The 19,077-nt window shown below is 39.8% G+C and overlaps 3 protein-coding genes across 6 annotated transcripts in view; 1 reads left to right on the forward strand and 2 right to left on the reverse strand.

Moving 5' to 3' along the window:
- The window catches only part of LOC132258275 (FERM domain-containing protein 8), a 46,123-nt gene that overhangs the window by 12,559 nt on the left and 14,487 nt on the right, over positions 1 to 19,077 (reverse strand). The gene's annotated exons all lie outside the window — the stretch shown is intronic.
- On the forward strand, positions 1,910 to 18,640 carry LOC132258250 (5-hydroxytryptamine receptor 1A-like). 4 transcript variants are annotated; one of them, XM_059755467.1, is made up of 6 exons: positions 1,910 to 2,006; positions 5,810 to 6,186; positions 10,139 to 10,273; positions 10,714 to 10,863; positions 12,907 to 13,264; positions 16,528 to 18,640. In XM_059755467.1, exons 2-6 carry the CDS (start codon positions 5,961 to 5,963, stop codon positions 17,168 to 17,170), a joined length of 1,512 nt encoding a protein of 503 aa, XP_059611450.1. In that variant the 5' UTR covers positions 1,910 to 2,006; positions 5,810 to 5,960; the 3' UTR covers positions 17,171 to 18,640. The 4 variants fall into 4 exon arrangements, with proteins under 4 accessions (XP_059611450.1, XP_059611451.1, XP_059611449.1 ...); XM_059755468.1 differs by lacking the exon at positions 1,910 to 2,006 and adding an exon at positions 2,127 to 2,140; XM_059755466.1 differs by lacking the exon at positions 1,910 to 2,006 and adding an exon at positions 2,405 to 2,508.
- Positions 13,355 to 15,739, reverse strand: LOC132258249 (carnitine O-palmitoyltransferase 2, mitochondrial). Its single transcript, XM_059755465.1, has 2 exons — positions 15,307 to 15,739; positions 13,355 to 15,236 (listed from the first exon to the last, which is right to left on the reverse strand). Exons 1-2 carry the CDS (start codon positions 15,612 to 15,614, stop codon positions 13,619 to 13,621), a joined length of 1,926 nt encoding a protein of 641 aa, XP_059611448.1. The 5' UTR covers positions 15,615 to 15,739; the 3' UTR covers positions 13,355 to 13,618.

Below are 19,077 nucleotides of genomic sequence, written 5' to 3' on the forward strand. Positions count from 1 at the left end.
TTGGTCGAGCGGAAAGTTCTTGTTTACACTAACAACGAATGTGTGCCTCTTTCGGAAGTGAAATTTCAGAAATAGTATAGACGGTTTAGACAATGTAAACATACCTATTTAGTTTATGCATTTAGAGTGGAAATTTCAAGATAAGTATACATTCAAAATATGCCTAAGTTAAAAATCATAACATAAATTTTTTTTTTTTTTTTTTTATATCTCCACTGTTTATTACTCTGTGATTAACACATCTTAACAATATTTGGCATCGATTTTAAAAATGGCATGTGGATAGGAACCAGTGTTCCTATCCTTTCACAAAAACATAAAATGTTTAACATCTTGGTTTGACAAAGAAACATAAATTTAAAGGATAAAGCTCATTCAAATAATACAGTGGTTAAACTTGGTGATAAGTTAACGTTGAAGTTCACCAGAACATTTCCACGGACCTCTGCCTTATGGATAGCAAACAGTTCGTGCGGGTGTACCTCAATTTTCGCCTCCTCGACTGTTTCCAATATTCAACAACCATGTATGGCCATAGAGAAAACCAAAAAAAAAATCTTCCACAAGGGTCAAGGAAATGGAGAGGAAAATAAGTGAAATTTGTAACACAAACATGTCCCTAGCACGCAGTAAAAATCCCGTTTCCATATTATACTAATGAAAACGAAATGGAACGATACTTTGGCCAACATCCATGTGCAGCCCCCTTATTTGTCCATCAAGCAAAGATGACGAGAATCAGGCGTCACCAATCCAATTTGTAAATGTAGAAATTTCATTTTAGCTAAGAAAACTTGTTCTATTTCATCCCAATACACAATGTTCGACTTGGCTCTGCCCCATTTGCTCACTTCACCAAAGAATTTTTTCGCATTATATTTATACAGAACTGGTAAGATGTATGTAATGGGAATCAATTTTTACTGCTCAACTTTGTTTCGCTTTCCACTCCTTTTTCCTAGTATCGGGCACTCATGCTATCGATACATCACAGTGCGAGTGTGGTGCGAAAGAAAGGGAGGAAGAAAGTGTGGCAAGAATGAGAAAGAATAATAAACGAAAAGCTCTTGGAAGAGAGATATGTATATAGTACAAATGTTTGATTCTGGAATAAGCAGAAAATAACTGTTTACCCAATCGTTGTGTCATCAAGAGAAAAGCTCAAGTGAAAATAGAAAATGAAAGAAGTTGAATCGGAAAAATTTCCTGATTCTATAAAGTTCACATAATGGCATTTCAGCACTGCTGAATTGATTGCGAAAGAGAGAATTTTGACTCTTTTTTCTTCTAAATATAAATACACTAAATTCATGATCAAATATACAGTTGAATCTTTGTTTATTTTAGTATTTGAAAAACAAAAAATGCTAGGAAAATTCTACGCTTGTTTTTTTTCTAAAATCAATGCAATCTCATTTCAGCTGAGAGTTAGAAAATTTGCTGTGTTCTTTCCATATTTCTTTCCAATTATCTTGAGTGATGTTTCGGAAAAACTTCTTGGAATTCAAAATCAGAATCATCCTAAGAGTTATAAACAGTATTCTAAGTGATTTATTTCCCTAGTTTGCTGAAATATTCCAATTTGGCAATTTCATTTCATTAGCATTTCACATCATAGATTTGTGGTGTAAAATGTGTCTGTGTGAATCCCGCCATCAATCAACATTCTCACCCACAAGTGCTACTGAATATTACACCCATGCTGACGTGCCCATCGTCTTTAATACTATTACATCAGCCGAGTCGTATGATTGTTTACATGATGGAACACCTGAAACCATTGTATATCTCTCAGACTTCGGCTAACTGTCTCTGTGGAGGTAATCGCAAAAATGCTGATTATTACTAATGTTTTGCCGGCTCGAAATTCCCCGACATTGTGGGTGATATGGAGTTGTGATTCAGTCAGTGTGCAAAGTGCGGCGAATGTACAAGTCAATCCGAGGAACCACCGCGGAGTAAATTTCTAGGCATCATTCTCAACTTTCCGCGATATGATTTATGAAGTAATTACAAGCGAAATTGTTACCATTATTTCTCGCCTAATCGCTCAAGTTCAAGTGTGCTGTTACTCCGCTTAAATCGGCCAACTCTCCAAAATTTGTGTATTTTGTGCCAACAATCTTTGGAAATTACAAGTGTGAGGAAGAGTGAGGCCCATATTTCGCAAGGATAACGATCCTCTCCATCAGATATCATTTATATTTATATCCTCTTGATGGTTCTATTCGGAACGCTCTAGCCGATTTTGCTGGCCTGAGATAGCGATGCCGAGAGGGAGTGGTGCCCATCAACTCATAAATTAGACGACACATTAAGAATTTGCGGAAAAAATACACGCGAACAGTGTGAAAATTCCACCTCATTCACCTACTTTGCGCCTTCCCAATTCTTCGACTCATACACACGCAAAATCGAATTTCATTATCAGAAGTGCGGAGTGTTGTGTAATTTTTCAATAAATACCGAATGAAGGAGAAAAAAACCGAAAGATAAGGCGAATGGAAGGTGTGGAAGTTTGGATTTTACGCACGTTTTGAATTATGCTATTCATTCATGGTTGAAGAACATCCCAAGAAGTTCACACTCACGCTCCTTCTCTCGAGGAGTCTATTGATATTGAGGCGGAAGCTTTTTATCGCTCTTTACTTTTAGCCAGTATTAAAGTTGCGCTCCGACATTCTGTGGTGATTTAATACTTTCCAGAACACTCGCTTGTTGTGTGAAATAAAAAAGAACTTAAGCTGAAATATTAACTAAAACCTGGAAAAAAAATAATAAGCAGCAAATCTTTATAAAATAGTTTTACAATAACTTTATATTAGAATACACAAGCACTCATCGCTAGTAATAAATTTGGATGCTGCACACGGAAAATCAGTATATGATTTTGGATGAATAGGCAAAAAAAAAACTTTGAGATGAAAATAAATTAAATATTTTATGATGACTCAAGCCGTATAATTTCCATATTGCCTGGTATGATAATAAATTATTTTTTCCCCATATTTTCACTTTTACTGAGGGAAAAATTCGGTGGTTGAAAGCTCTTATGGTATATTCAAACAGTTCGGCCTAAGCCATATACCTTTGCATCTTATTGTATAAAAAGGCTAACTCACATGCTGTTCCCAAATGCTTATCATTGGGGAGATTTATATTTATTGCCCCATTAAATGCATCCACAGACTCTCAAAGCTAATTCATGCTGATCACATTGAGAAATATGTACATACGAGGTTGAGAGAAGGATTAGAAACTTGCTTCAATTCTTATTTAGAGATTAACTATGACATGTCCTGCCATAGTTATAACTCTAATAGCAGAACGAGAGGGAGTACAGCAACATTGATTCATTAGCAAACACATTTGAGCACAAAAGGATTTAATTAGTGGCAATAAGAGCGTGGGTGGAGGATTTAATTTCGTGAGGATCTGAGGCAGAGAGAGAACGATAATGATCCTTGAAGGTGAATCAGTTTTCATGGCTTAATAGTCCTTTATTGGTCCCAAAAGAGTGCTCCTAAAAATACATGTACAACAGATGAGTTTGTAGATGGCAGAAAAATATCCGAAACGAGAATGGAATGAAGTGAAAATAATTTGATTTGATAAGGAATAATATTACTCTGTTTGTGATACTTCACATTGAGATAAAGTTGAGGGAAAAAGAAATGGATGGAATGGACCAATTAATTTTTATAGTCTTACAATTGGATAGGACAATTAGGGAAAATTGTTCCTTTTAATTTAGATGAAGTGGAACCATTATGATTATTTGTGAATGTTTCTTTTTTTCTGCTCTTCTCACATCTAACTTTCCTCCTTTTCTCCTTGAGAAATCTTCCTGCCCAGAAGCAATGTAGCATTTCCACGGTCTCTCTCTCTCCCCAGGATTTCTCATTGTCAGAACTTTTAATGTAATTTTCTTACACAAATCTCGAGGATGTCTTAAATCTCAATTATAGCACTCTTGCTCTGTGTCGTCTCACACCTCCAGAGCGGCCACATTAAATAATGAGAGCATATTGATGTAGACTTTTACGTGACACTTACTTGCAAATGAGGAGTCTATTACGCCAAAGTGGGAGAAAATTAATTAATGTTGTATGTTTCATGTAGCAAAAGTCTAGCAAAAAGGTGTAACTTCTTGTTCAAGCCCTTACTCACACACCATAGAGAAGGTCGTATTCACGAGTGGGTGTGCCGGAAAGGTACAAATTTAGCGCGAAAAAGAGGTGAAAAGACAAAAATACAGCCTAGGAAATTTGTGACTGTTAACAATGTCACATTAGAGCTGTACGTAAATAGCTAGGATTTAATGAAAATCACCCAGAGTTCCAGAATTCAGTAAAAGTTCTCAGACTTCTAATTAAGCCCTACTTTACATAAAATGAGTAGCTAAAGCATGCTGAAATTATGTCACGCGTTTTCCAATTCTCACTGTGCTTCAAAACACCTTACTGACTCCAACTATGTATCTACGTAATGATGTTGTGAAGATACTTGTTTTGTGTAATAAAGAATCCCCATTCAATGCTTCATTGCCTCTTAATGAAAAGGAAACATTGGAGATAAATTCACCTTCTGTATTCAAACACGAGTCAAAATATTTTTGATTTTATGCTCCAATTTTGGAAATCAATATCACTCCTCAATCATTTCGCAATCTCATCCAGTGTGATTAATGCTGTGTGTTAGCTTGAGCACTAGAAATGAAAGTAAACACCAAAGCATGCAACACATTAGCAAACGAACGTACACAAACAGACTCTCATAGTCATTTCTTCTCTTGTGTCGTGGAGTTAATTACTTATTACTACATAAGATACATAGCACAGTGAGAAGTGAGATATTGTGAAGATAATGCCACTTCCTTGATGTAAAGACACTGCTGTGGCATTCACTTCACGTGCTGCTCTTCTTGGAACCACCCACCCATGTTGAATTGCACGACGATGTGCGGTGCGATAACGAGTCATTTGCAATGTTTGATTTAACAAGTTGTCTCCCCAAACGAAACACCCACTCTCTGTCAATCTCACACAGGCGGGAAGCCTCCTGTTCCTCATTAGGCAACCTGAAAGCAATGGAACTGGGCTATAAGGCACAGAGAGCTTTTGGCTGAATTGGAATTTCGGCACCAGAATGCAGATAATAATAATGAGTTCAGGAATGATTTTGAGCTTCACGTGCATTGTTCGTGTTTCTGCATTCAAAATACTTAACTGACTGAATTTTTAGACGCTTTTCTGCGCCACTGATTTTAATAATAATCGACAAGGTTGAAGGTGAAATGCGACCAAATGCAAGTTGTCATCGCGTTTGGCATATATTCAGAAATTTGCACAATGCCAAGACGCTCTTCCATGTCACATTCCGCCATCCTGTGGGAGTGCTGAGTCGGGAAATGGGAAACTTTTTTCCGCCGTCCTACTTTATGGGGAAATACACAAGCTCGTCTTCCACGGGGAGCAACTTTGCGCGCTCTCTGTGATAATAGAAAATGTCTCCCCTCAACTTTTGGGATGATATTTGATTTAAGTGAAAACTTGAAGTGAACCATTTGTTGAACTTTACTCGCAGCCAAAGTACTTTTTTTTCCTGACATCTTCACCCTCCTGATTTGAAATCGCGATTGTGGGGAATTCTTTAATGTCTACAGTACTTTCTTTTAAGAAATAGTGGGAATTCCAGGAAAAAGTTGATAAAATCATTATTGTGAAACGTATGAAAGTAGTGAGATTAAAGATTTTCTCCAGAATATCTCAGGTAGAAAGGTAAATGGGAATTATAATTTTCTTTTCAGATACCACATAGACTATAATTAAATTCTCGAAAGATAGTGGCAGAAGATGAAATGAATAAAGAAAAAAATGCTGACGCCAGGCACTTTCTGTAAACGTTCAATCAAAGTATAGCAGAAGAGTGCAAAGTGTATATAGTGAGAGTGATACAAAATGGGTGAATCCATCATGCCAATCTTTGCTGATCGCCTCCGTAGTGCAGACACACTCATTTACGAAATTGAAACCACTCTTGGGCTGGATACAGACAACTCAACAGCTGCTACATCAGTGTCAGCAACATTGCGTCTCTACGACATCTTCATTCCCCTCCTTGGCGTCTTCATAATTCTCCTCAACTTGGCTGTGGTTATTTCCAGCGGATTGATCCTCAAAAGAGGTGAGTCTTCTCTAATTACACAATACATTCCCCCCAAAATCCCTTCGAGATACACTTTCGCACCATTTGTCGACGCCGCGGCGGTTTTCCGTGGCGGAGAATGAGAAATGCTCGCCTCACCGCTAAGTTCACAAGTTCATGGCACGTAATTTATTTCTTGTTGATGACGCCAAACAAGACCACAGATTCGCGAATATATTATTGTCTCCCGAATTACATCTTACCCATGAACCGTCAACATAAGTCAATTTACTCTAATTTCTAACGACGTGATGCTCATAGTCTCACGATGGCATTGCTCGCATCTTGATGATAATCACACTCAGCATACGGCCAAAATTATTCAAATCGCATAAAATTTATGAAAAAACCACCATTATTCATGCCCTAGCCCAAGACAATGTGCTCGTTAGTATTCCACTGTGAAGGATATATTCCAGGGAAATTGTGAGTTTGTTGAGGAAGACAAAACCTTGTTGCGAACTAAAAACAAAATTTGCATTTCAGTGAAAGTTCGAGGTATTTTTAGCAGTAAGAGCTAATGGCTCTTTCCTGAATTTCACAACATATACGTATGAAAACACGACAAACATTAAAGAATAACATCCCAGGCAAAGATGTGGTGAAAGTGCGGAGTTCTCTAAAGATACATGAAGAGCAATGCTTACCTGCATAACTTATTTAAATTGAATTTACATAATTGAATTAATTTTAAGAAATGTAAAAATGTGCAAAAAAAACCGCTCGTGGAAATACATGTAAATGCAAAAATTGTATTTCGTTGTACGATGAGAAAAATTCACATGCAAATTCACAAAATTCTTTACCTCAAAGAAACTGAAAAGTTCTTTCAATAAAATATAATTAACTATTAATTCAATTTAACAATTAAATTTATTTTCAAATTCTCTATCACTATTAATAAATAATCTAGCAAAGAGAAATGGATTAATGTTATTGGTCTTGACGCTTACAGCAAGTGTATGAATTATGGTACATATGTATGGCACTTATGAAAATTAGTGGTCAACTCGATGGTCAATGGATTTCTGGCTACAATAGAGTCGTCTTGCATGTGAATTGGGTCACTTGACGAGAGAGTTGAAGCATTTTGGTGGGTTCTGAGCTCGAAGGAGATTCGAGTCGATCGTGACTACAATATTTCATTCACAATGTTTCATTAGTGACTTCAAGTAGGAACAATCAGACCATTGTGATTATAAATATTTGCCAAACTATATTTCTTACACAATAAAATGCAATCAAATCCTAACGCGCTGCAAGTGGGAATTTGCAGGCATTCATGCACTCTCTGTACATATTGGTTCGCTCGGCGTGCACAATTTCGTGATGTATAGAATAACGCTTATGCATACGAGTATGAGGACAGGAGATAGGAAGGGTGAACGTGTAGCGGAAATTTCATACAATTTTCCCTCATTGGTATTTGTGCTGAATATGAGTCTGTGTGTATTCTGATAAGCGGAAATTTCATGGGTTTGGGTACATTTTATTGACTCCACACGACTATTCACATTTCCTTCATTCATCACGAGCTGTGGTGGGGAAATTTTATTTTCACCACAGCTTCTTCGGCGGCAAAAGGGTCATGTTTGGCGATGATGGGTGGGAAAGAGAGTCGCATCACTTCAGTATGCATGACAGCATTGAGCGACATTTTAAATGGAGACATAAATTCGAAGGGAAAATCTTGTATCTTTCTCTGTCCTCCCACACTTGAGATTGCAATAAAATAGTTGTGTGTACGAGTTCTCATGTACACAGTATTGCTATTTTGGACACATTGCGTAAAAACTCGCCACAATATCAACTCAGCCAATACTGTTCAATCAATAGTGAATAGAGAATTGTGGGCCATTTCATTTTATCCTCGATGGCATATTTCGCTCTGTTGCATTTTCACACAGAAATACTCTTTCTGGCCACTATTTTTGACGCAATTTGAGTTTGTATGGGCCAGGAAAAGAGGGTGTTTGGGTGGAAAAAGCAAATGACTTGGTAAATTTGCAAGCGACCATTGTCGTATGGCTGTGGGTGTAAAAAGTTGACGATGCTTTATGATGATATTCCACCCGAAAGAATGGTTTTCTTGGGAGACGGATTGGCAGAGAAAGTGGGTGTCACGAAATTTACAAATATGAAAATGGAGAAAATGGGCCATTTCCCAAGTCCTCCTTCTTCTCATTTTCACAAGCAATTGTCTACTCTTTTGTTGTCAAATGAGAGTGGCCAAGGAAATTTAAAGGGCTTCTCCGCACCTACATCGCGATCCTCGCAATTACTATAAAAATAAATATGTAATTTAACAATATTCTTATTTCCCTTTACTATGTAAAATTAAATCTCTATATTGTTATCGGATTGTATTCATCAAATGTTATCGATTGTGTTCAAGAGGGTCCTTTAAGAGCTCCTAATAGTCCTGAACAACATGGCACCATATGGCGAACCTGTACTTTTATACAATATTCAAAGATTATGTTTAGCTCCCTTCTTTTCTCTATAAATTGTCCGGGTAATAAAATATAGAAAGGGGTCAAGTCAATTGTTACCCCCTCAGTGTTCGCTCAATACAAATACAATCCATTAACTTCTAAAGTGGGATCGAAAGTGGGAGCCTTTTCTAGGTCGTCCCCGGAAAATCCGAACTGCCACATTCATGCCACGTGTAAACTCCTAAGATGACACTTTTCCATTCTCCCGCCTCGGCGTCGAGTAGCATAGAATAAAAAAAGTTGTGCGAGGACTTTAAGTAGCTTTTATTGAGATTCAATAAATTTGAGAAGAGGCGACAGCATGAAAAAGGTGGGCACGCAGTTGAGTTGGGGCCAAATCTCAATTCTTTATTCAATGCCCTTCACCTGTCACCTTCATTTACTCAATTACGCATGAATTTTCTATGAATTTGACATCATTTTGACTATCTCAGCGGCAAGTCTGATGAATATTGTACGAAATGATTGGCCACACTGAGACAGAGTGCACAAATTACTTCCGAAAATGCACTGCACCGACTGCAAGCTATTGTGAAATTCATTTGGGAAGTAATTGAATTTTGTGTGGGGAAAATGGTGCTGATTTCCACTAAACATTGGAGTATTTTCGTACAGAATGCCATTTCACTGGCAAATTAATTAATTTACAATAACGACCCCCCAATGAATATAATTCACGGTGCATTGTTGTGTCAGGCTGTACAGGCAGGAACCTTCCAGTGGGAAAACTAATTTTAATGCGCGTTCTTCCCGCGCTTCACATTATCATTTCCCATTTCTGCTCTGGCTCATACATTTGACGGAAGTAAAAACAATTTAAAAAACAGGAATAGATTTATTGCTGTGCGTTTCACAACTTCCTTATTTTTTGCAATTCATTAAATGATTATAGCCATTCAAATGTTCCTCCTATTCCTCAATAAATCGAGATTACAGTCTGCCTTCAATGTGTTGTGCGGAAAATGTGACTTTACAATGCAGGATTTTACAATTTGTACCAGAGATTTTGGAGATTTAAAGCTTTAGGGCTGAAGTCGTAAAGTTTAGTACAACACAAGTATCTAAGATCAGTATGTAAATACTATGGTCTTCGCCTTCTAATTACTTTGCTTAAGGTTAACTCATGAGCTCACCTCCTTTCCATCCGAGCGTTAAACTAATAAATTATATTTAACTGTGTAATTGGTGAGCAGTCATTTGATGTGAATAAATATCATAATTCGCTAAAAGTACATTCATCAAGCAAAGTGGCGGTAAATACTGTACGATTCTTCCGAAAAAAAAACTTTTCCGAAAGCGCTCTTCCCCAGAGAGATACAAAAAATGCGTAACGCCGAGGGAATCTCCTCGAGAGAACAGACATCTCATCGACATATAATTTTATGTGGTATATAAAATCTGGTAGTATAATCTCGTATCTAATTGAATTTTTACAGGTCAGCAGCCAAGAAGCACTTATATGTTCCTGGGAAATGTAGCTCTCTCCGATTTAGTGACTGGTATTGCTGTGCTCTTTGGCCAATTCTATCCACGAGAGTATCGAGATGAGCATTCATGTGCTATTCAAATTGGTATGTTATGTTACGTTGTACTGTGTTTGCTGACAAATTCGCAATCCAACTTTGGGAAAATGTGCGACTGTCGTTCCATTTCATTCATTTATTTTCATCATTATTTGTCGCTTGTCCAACCAGGATATGTCCCACTTAATTTTCATGAGTGTAAAATATTCATACATCAGTCGATTGTACTGAGAGCGACAGCATGTGTGACAGGGTCGGTTGTCGTGCTAATTTTATTGGCGAGGGACAAAGAAGATTGTCAACATAAATTGCTGCTCTTGTCTTTCATCGCCAAATTTGTTGGCACTTTTTTCTTTGCTATCTGTGTGACGCAAGGGAAAAAATCACCCACGCGCCGTGAGATGAAATCAATACTTGGATACATTATCACTTTTGGGGGATGTCTCTCGGAAGCGCCGTAATTGCCTCTCTTTAATTCCCACTCTCAGGCATGATTGTCTCCTCCACGGTAACATCTGTGTACAGCGTAGGGCTTATTGCCATCGACAGATTCCTCTATATACTCTACGGACTGCAGTATCAAAGGTGGATCTACCCCAACAGGACGCGAATTCTCATACTATTCACATGGATCCTCGGTAAGTGAAATCGCAATTCAGGGAATTTCTCTTTTTTCGGCAATTAATCAATCAGAATTTCCCTGGAAACACGCTCCCTTTCATCTGCACGTTCATGCTGAATCCATTAAATTTGTTGCCAGCAGCAAGGAGATTTCGCTCCCTCAGACGATGAATACCGTCCACCCACGCGATGCTCTGCGTCCCCCTGAATGGGTAATTCCATCCGCCGATGTGGGGCACGCTTGACCCTCCCTCACCACTCACAGCAATCTGATAACACAACTCAAAAATCAGTGAATACCTTTTGTGTAATCCACTTTTTTTTCCAAAGCTAATTTCCCATCTTCTTAAACTGTAATACCATCACAAGGTATTTCCACACACAACATCGCTGGGGCGATTCAGTCTGATGAATGCTGCGACGTGACCTTTTTCAATCCTATAAAAAGAATTAACTTTGGATATTGACTTTTTCCGAAATGCTTCACAATTCACATAAGAATGTATTCAAATATAACCTTTAGAAACACGATATATTCAATGCTAAATTAAGTCTACCATTTGACCCATTCGGCTTCCCGTATTCCTCACGGTATTCTGTTAAAGCACTTAAAGAGCCCTTTGAGTATCAATTGGAATGGAATTTAAGCTACCTCATGTCAATTATATTAAAATGTTTACTCAATATAATATAAGTGCATTATAATTTGTTCGGAAAATATTTTCCATGTTTTTCCATTCGAAAATGCTGCACTCAGAATCCCATTTTATAAACTCATTAACACTAACTACAAAAACACTTGTTTTTCCCTTAGCGTGTATATATAATTTATGTACAATGTGTAAATATGTGATATATTACTTGTTTGGTTTTTACGCATATTTGCTATTATAATCAATTTTATATCATTCTCGAATGAATGATTTAACAAACAAACACGGATTAAACCTACTATATTACAATTATTGCCATGTTTTAGACAGATCCTTTATATTTCCACAAAAAATAAACAAATTTCTTGAGCAACGAAAACATTGAACTTTAAAAAATTCAAATTTTTGTTTTTATTTCTTCATTGTTACTGTTGATCGTTGATAAGGAGATTTAAAAGCGATAGAATATTTTTATATAGCCTAGAACTCCCAATAAAAAAAACACCAAATGCGATTCACCTCACAAAAGTGCAGAGAGAAAAAAAATATAAAAATGAAACATCCCCTTTTTCCGCCCATCGCACGAATTGCTCAGTGACATAAAAATGCGCTGGAACCATTTTGTTTCATTTTTTCCTGGCGAATGCAAATAAATGTGAAACATAACATTTTTCGAGTTGGAGAAAGGTATTCTGCGGGGAGAAGCGCGCCATGTAGCTAAGCAGGAAGTATTTACTGAATGCATGTATATATTGCAGATGATATAATAAAAATGAGAGATTCACTTAGGGAGTTCTGCACTGTATCCAAAATTTATATCCCCATGGCGTTTTCTTCATTCCGCTGCGACTGAAAAGTTCACGAAGAGAGAGATTTTCAAGTACATTCTCTCTTATATCTCCCCGAATATTAACGTAATAGAGAATCATAAGAAAAAAATTTTTGAATTAATTGAAAAATCTCATTGTTTCTTCAAATCTCAAGTGTCCCCTTCTTGATTCACTTGAGCCAGCCGTGTGAGATGAAATGAAAATAATAATGAACCTCATTTTATTGTCTTTCAACCCATGGAAAAAAGAATATTTTTGGCCTAGAATACCTCATTATTTTTGTATCATCGGTATTACAAGACATTTCCTAGAATTTCCAATCAGTTTCGTTTCATTTCAAGTGTTATACGCAATTCCGTAGCCTTTCCTCATCCCTCATAATTGCACAACTCCGTTTGAGTGCCGAAATAACGAATTCGCCATGCAACTCAAATGTATCCTTGTCCATAACATGGGACACAGGAATAATATTCGCATCTCTACACCATTGCCTGTCCATAGGGATTTTCTCTAGCCAAGTGAAAGAGGCACTTAAATACAAATCCAAGTAATAATAAAGCATTTTCTCCGCACACAGGTTTGATAATCGGATTCCTGCCGGCCATGGGGTGGCGCGGCGACACGGACAATGGCCGTGTGTGTTGGTTTATCGTGCTAGCGCCACCGGAATTGGTGCTGCTGACCACCATCCTGGGCCTCCTGCCCATCCTCCTCGTGGTCGTGCTGTACAGCATAATCCTCTACCACGCTCTCCGCCGGGTGATCGCACTGAACAAGGCCACACAGCAGCACACTGGCGTGCAGAGTGGCACACTTCGGATGCACGTAGGCGCCTCCACCCAGACCCTCAACGAGGAGACGCTTGCAGCGGCGACCACATCCGATACGGAAGAGCCCTTGCAGCCACGGAGGAGATTTCTTCGATTTCTATCGCGGTATGTATGGCCCCCATTCACAGGAAAAGCCATTTCAGATAGGGCACTCTCGATGGAGGGAATTCAATTGAATGCGCTCTGATTTATGATTCCTAATTAGCCTTCTGTACATAGATATGTACACAGCTATGTGGTTCAATATTCCATTTACCGAGGAAGTTGTTTAAAGCTCTGGGCATTTCAGTCATCTCACTTTGTAAAATCATATCGTTTTGTAGCGTGAAAGAGAACTCAGATGTTTATTGTAATATTGAACACTTTATTTCCGCACGTATATCAACCCATAAGTCAAACCATAAAAATTTCAAGAATACCTTTCTCATTTGTTACGCCCAAAGCACCCAAATATTTCGACTATTTCCCTTTCGCTGCGTGCTCTAGCACCTCTTTGAGATGCTTGGCACTCTCCTGAAGCGCCTCCACAAACTCAGACCCGTTCCTCTTGGCGTGATACGTGCTCACGATGCTACCCAAGCGATCCTTGTCAATTTGATAGCCAATGCCATAGCCATCGGCCACCACAGGCCCAAAGCCGCCCACCTCGAGCGCTGGCGAGGAAAGAGTGCTGGTAGAGAGAATGTTGTGGTTGATGAGCTTGTAAGCGGTGTCCTTGTATAGGGCAGACTCCTCTTCAGCTATTCTCCTCAGGGCGAATAAGTGCCTGTCGAATCCCTGTCCCATGGCAGCTTCACGGGTCAATTGATTGTGACGATCTGAGCACTCTCGCAGCAAAGCCACCTTTTCAGCCGACGCCGCTCCGCCTTGGCAGAAGCGCTTTGTGGCGTCTGTTGCCGGCCGGACAGTCTCTGTGCGTCCGCACCTGAAAGCGGAAGTGCTGCAAGACTCGTAAGTGGCGGCAGTGCCGCCGCCAGACACTTGAGCGTAAGCCAATTGGATGGCAAGTTGCGCCACTGCGTCGGGACTGACTTTCGCCGCCTTGCAGAGAGATCGTCCCACGCCCGAAGCCATCATGTAATTCACCGCCAAGCTCTTCTCCACCTCCTGGTGACGCTGCGTGGCTTTCTCCACCGCATCCGTGATCCGGGTGTCCAAGTCGAAGTTGAGATGCTGCAGGAAGTTCTCACCCGGCTGACTGTCCATCTCTGCCGACACGAGAGGACTTCGAGACAGTTCACTGTACAGCTCATTGAAGTATCTGAGGACAGCCACTCCATCACCCCAAGAGTGCTCGAATGTCACGGCACACCGGGAATCCTTGCTCAGGATCACGCTTAAGGATTTGTCGAACCACCTATTCCCAGCATTCGAAAACAGATAATCAGTCACGCGTTTGGAGACATCATCTGGCGCATAATCGATGTCATCCAGGCACACGCAAATGATGGCAGAGTCCACAACTCTCAGCAATTGTTTGTTATTCTCCGAGAGCGTCTCCAAGTGACTTCGCAGCTCCGCCCACGTGTCTCTGTTCTGTGTAGTGAAAATGCCCAATGGAGCTCTCGCCTCAGACTGCGTCTGTGACGTGGCCAAGAGATGCTTCACACGCGACAGAATCACTCCCGGTGCCTCGATGTTCCCATCTTTGTCCATGATATCCAGACGATACAAGTTGCCTCGGCGCAGCACCAACACATGACGTGGGTCTTTGTCAGCACGCCAAATGGCATCCTTGCCCAGCTGAGGAATTCTCGTGGCTGAGAAGAGTCCTTGGTACTGCGACATGTCGAGCGGAAAGGATTTGAAGGCGTACGAGGCGTACGTGGTGAAGCGCTGAGGCGTCATTCGCACAACAGTGTTGTACAGGGCAGAATTCGCCGTCTCCGGACGCATGTGAAACACCTCCGGAGACAGCATTTGCGCCCTCAGTGCTCTCATAAAGCGCGCCGTGGTGACGAGGATGTTGGCCAGCTGGATGTCCACCGGAGCAGGCGGAGAGCTAGTGTGTTTCATGCCCAACAGCGGTGTGTAGTTCACCGGCAGCGGAGCTCTATCGCTGAGATACATATCGAACCTGCCAGAGAGGTGGACAATGAGATCTCCGCCAGGTGCCAAGGCAGGTGCAAGGAGTGGAGATTTCTTACCATGGCTCCGATATGTAGCTGGTGTGCTGATTTGCTGCATCCTGGGCTTTCAGGCGCTCTTGGAGCGTCCTTCCCTCGGCCGCTTGGAACTCCTGGGCCAGCTTAGCTGTCCGGGAGTGCTGGTCGGCCGTGAGCAGCGGCCTCAGGGCCGCCAGGTAGCGCTCGCACGTGGCCCCCAGCTCCGGAATGGGCAGGCGCGGCAGGGAGCGCTGGAAGTGGAGCATGGGAAGGGAGCTGCGGTGCAGGAATTGATAGTCGTGCGTGGAGAAGAAACGCACGGAGGCGCCGGTGGGCCATCGGCGCAGCATCGTTGCACACTGGACTGCGATCAGTGGACTTTGGGTCACATTTGAAGGATCACCAGGAGATTAGGCGGCTCAGATAAGCCCTAAACTCGATATTGATATGAATTCACTCCACTGAATTGATAAACACGGGGACGGTCGACTGACAACTGGCACAGCTGCGACTGCGCACTGCAAACCACTGCTGAGTCACACATCCCAGCTGTGAATGTTTCCATGTCTGTCCACTTTCTTTCGTTTCATTCGGTGTTTCAGCGGTTTCAGCGCGCGGCCAGTGACCAAGGGGCGTTTATTGTGAAGACACTTCAGCCACATTATGGTTTGGTATTTAGAATGAAGTGACCATCAATTATATGTTTATCGAAACACACATTTCACTGAATCTCTATTATTCCATTTATTCCCTATTTATGTCCTCAGATTTAGGCAATCAATATAAACTCGTGCACACATTTAATCATCAGTTTCTTGCCCCTAAACCACGATTAGTAGGTTTGAATTTTGTATCCGAAAACTGGGATGAATATTTCAGCAAAAGTTGAAGATGATTTGCATTCACTTCATTGTCTTTAATTCATGACACTGCTAATCCCTATTAAATCCCGTCATATCCTTACCACGGGACTGACTCAATTGTAGCCAAATTACTGATATGAGTACTTATTGTCGCTTAGCAGAAGGTTAATTCATGCATAATAAGAACTATATAATAGGAAAACTTTCATGCACCTGGACCAGCCGCTGCTGTGTGGCTGATAATAGACTCATAAGACCTCCTCCCGCCATTCTTATCCTGCTTTTAATCTCACACGAGCCTCCAACGATAGTGCCATGTAATTTTACCTCGCACACACTCACAGGTGGGTGGACACTAACGAGACTAAAATCCCCGCTTCTTCCACCCCCGCATGCACAGGCGAAGAGCGAAGAGCAGGACGAATGTACGCCAGACAACCGGAAAATCGCCCAGCAAATGGAAAGCAATTAAAGTGGTGCTATTTACCACGGGGAGTTTCGTCTTTACCTGGGTGCCATACTTTATCGCCTCCACAATGTACGTGAATTGCGATCCGCAGGCAACGCCAGAGTTCTGCACGAGCCTCCGAATTGCCATTGCCAGTCCGCTGGCAATTCTCGGTTTCGCCAACAGCCTTCTCAATCCCATTATCTATGCGTGGTGGCACAATGGCTTCCGGGAGACGATGAAGAAAATCTGCTGCGGTCGATGCCGCAAGACGTCGGAGGAGCACGGCAGCTCCAGTTCGCAGCGGAGCAGAAGCACGCCCGCCACAAGCCCCGCCACCGCAGCCCCATCAGCCACGAGCCACTCCGGACGGGCGAACAGTGGGAGTGACACGGATCTGGCTCAGCACTCGCCCGACGACTCCGACATTGAGAGCACTCCAAGTACACGTGCCAAGACCTACGTCAACCCCTTGCCTGACATATCACCCAGCGCAAGATCTTCATCCCCCGCAACATTTATGACAAAAGTCTCAGAAGGCGGAATGAGCAACAGAGGCAGAAATTCAGTTCCTAATTCGCTTTCATATCACTAGATAGCTGACTTTGCAGGAAATTGTGGAATCACAGCACGAAAAGGACGCTTAGAATAACCGTGTGTGTGTGAAATAGTCTTCAAAAGAGTAGTAATACTATGTTATTTTTATGATTTCGATTATGAAATGCATGTGTAAAATAGAATTAGTTCATTCCGTTCATTCAGTTATAAGTTAGCTTTAAAATATTTCACAAAAATGAACATTTATGAATAGGAAACAAATAAAATGGCACTAAATCATAATTTAATTTTCATGACTTGCATGAATAAATATAAAAAGTTTTAATATTCCCGTACTGTAAAGAATCCCAATTAAATAAAGTTATTAAAAACAATATTAATTTAAATTGGAGCTTTGACTGGTCATTCGGAAAAAGTGTTGCGAAGAAGTGATTACCAAATATTGCCAAAGCGTTGATAGGTATTTAACAAGGTAGTTAAGGACTATAATGGAAATTGATTTAAAAAAAAAGTCAATTATAAACATATATAAACTTATGTAATCGAAATTTGTCAGTATAGAAAAATAACATGCAATTTTAGTCTCTCATTTAAACGTAACTCTGGCCTTTGAAAGCAAAGTGCTTTTTGTGCTAGATATATGCAAATCTACTTTCAGATGGAAAATTCATCTATATATTAATATTTAAAAACCTCTATTCAATTGGAAATCCAACTAATTTCCGGAATGGTTAGAGTGTCACGTCTGCCCAAAGCCTACCACGATTCTCCATTTCGCTTCATTTAGCTGTGATTTCCATTCCCTCTCATGCAGTTGGACATTATAAATTATTTCGCAAAATTTGATATGTTTGCCAGATAATAAATGTATCCAAATATGCTATGCAAATTGCAAACCTATTTTAAAATAATTATTTACGAGGACGGTTGAAAGTCGATCAAAATTACGAAATATTTTATTTGCAAATAAATATCAAAGTTGGAAGCTATATTTTGATACAGATACATTGGATTTAATTGTATTATTTTTGTTTGATGTTGAAAAAAAATCAAAACAAACCATTATATTATATTTACTCTGCTGATAACTGAAAGTTTCAATTGCTAGATAAATTCTTGCTTGAATCAATAAAATGATACAAAATGCATACGTATGTCAGTAAAGCGGTATGCAAGAAGGGTTTGCAATTAAAAACTCTAATTAAAATATTTCAATAATATTTAGTTTAATCCACACGAAAACATTGAAAGGTGAATTTCATTACCACAAATCCTTCTCTAATTAAGAGATGATTAATATAATTTGAATCGTAAAGTAGTTTCAATTATATTAAACTGACTGAATATAAGCTCAAAGTTTGTAAGAAACTATTATGACACTTGGCATTAATTAGAGTATTTTACTCTGACAAGAGTAAAAAGTTACAATTAAAAAGAGTATCTTGAAAAATCTGTGTCTAATTCTGTACGATAAAAGCGAAAAATCACGACTGTTTCTTGTAAAACGTGCCCCAGAAAAGTGATTTTTTTTAATCCAATTACTCTGACCTCTCTTTTAGTTAAACTTTCTCTGCCCTTCTTGCTTTAGTCACTCTTTTCTGTGCCAGAATAGTTGAAACAAAGTTCATAAAAACTTTGATTACATACTTTTTCTCAAGTAATCTTTCACTGTGATGCAATATTACTGTATTCGGAAACTTTTATCGGATTATTGGATCTGGCTTCGTGTAAATATACAGGATATTGTGCCCTATTGTAGCTGCAATTTTAATAAAGCTCCAACACTGAGACGAACGGAATATGGATGCCGGATCGGAAATATTGAAAATGCATTCAGCAGGAAGAAAGTACAGTGGATGGAATAATTTAAAAAGACAAAGAGAGCACTTTTCAATTTTCTCTCAATTTTAATACAGGCTCGCAGTGCTTACAATATATTATTTA

The sequence above is a fragment of the Phlebotomus argentipes genome, unplaced genomic scaffold (genome assembly GCF_947086385.1).
Source record: "Phlebotomus argentipes unplaced genomic scaffold, Phlebotomus argentipes genome assembly scaffold_4, whole genome shotgun sequence".
Lineage (NCBI taxonomy): Eukaryota > Metazoa > Arthropoda > Insecta > Diptera > Psychodidae > Phlebotomus > Phlebotomus argentipes.

Coding starts and splice junctions, on each gene's coding strand:
- LOC132258249 (XM_059755465.1), bottom strand. CDS start 15,614: ATGCTGCGCCGATGGCCCACCGGCGCCTCCGTGCGTTTCTTCTCCACG. Junction 15,237..15,306: donor AGCTACATATCGGAGCCATG/GTAAGAAATCTC, acceptor CCTCTCTGGCAG/GTTCGATATGTATCTCAGCG.
- LOC132258250 (XM_059755467.1), top strand. CDS start 5,961: ATGGGTGAATCCATCATGCCAATCTTTGCTGATCGCCTCCGTAGTGCA. Junction 6,187..10,138: donor CGGATTGATCCTCAAAAGAG/GTGAGTCTTCTC, acceptor GAATTTTTACAG/GTCAGCAGCCAAGAAGCACT. Junction 10,274..10,713: donor TTCATGTGCTATTCAAATTG/GTATGTTATGTT, acceptor TCCCACTCTCAG/GCATGATTGTCTCCTCCACG.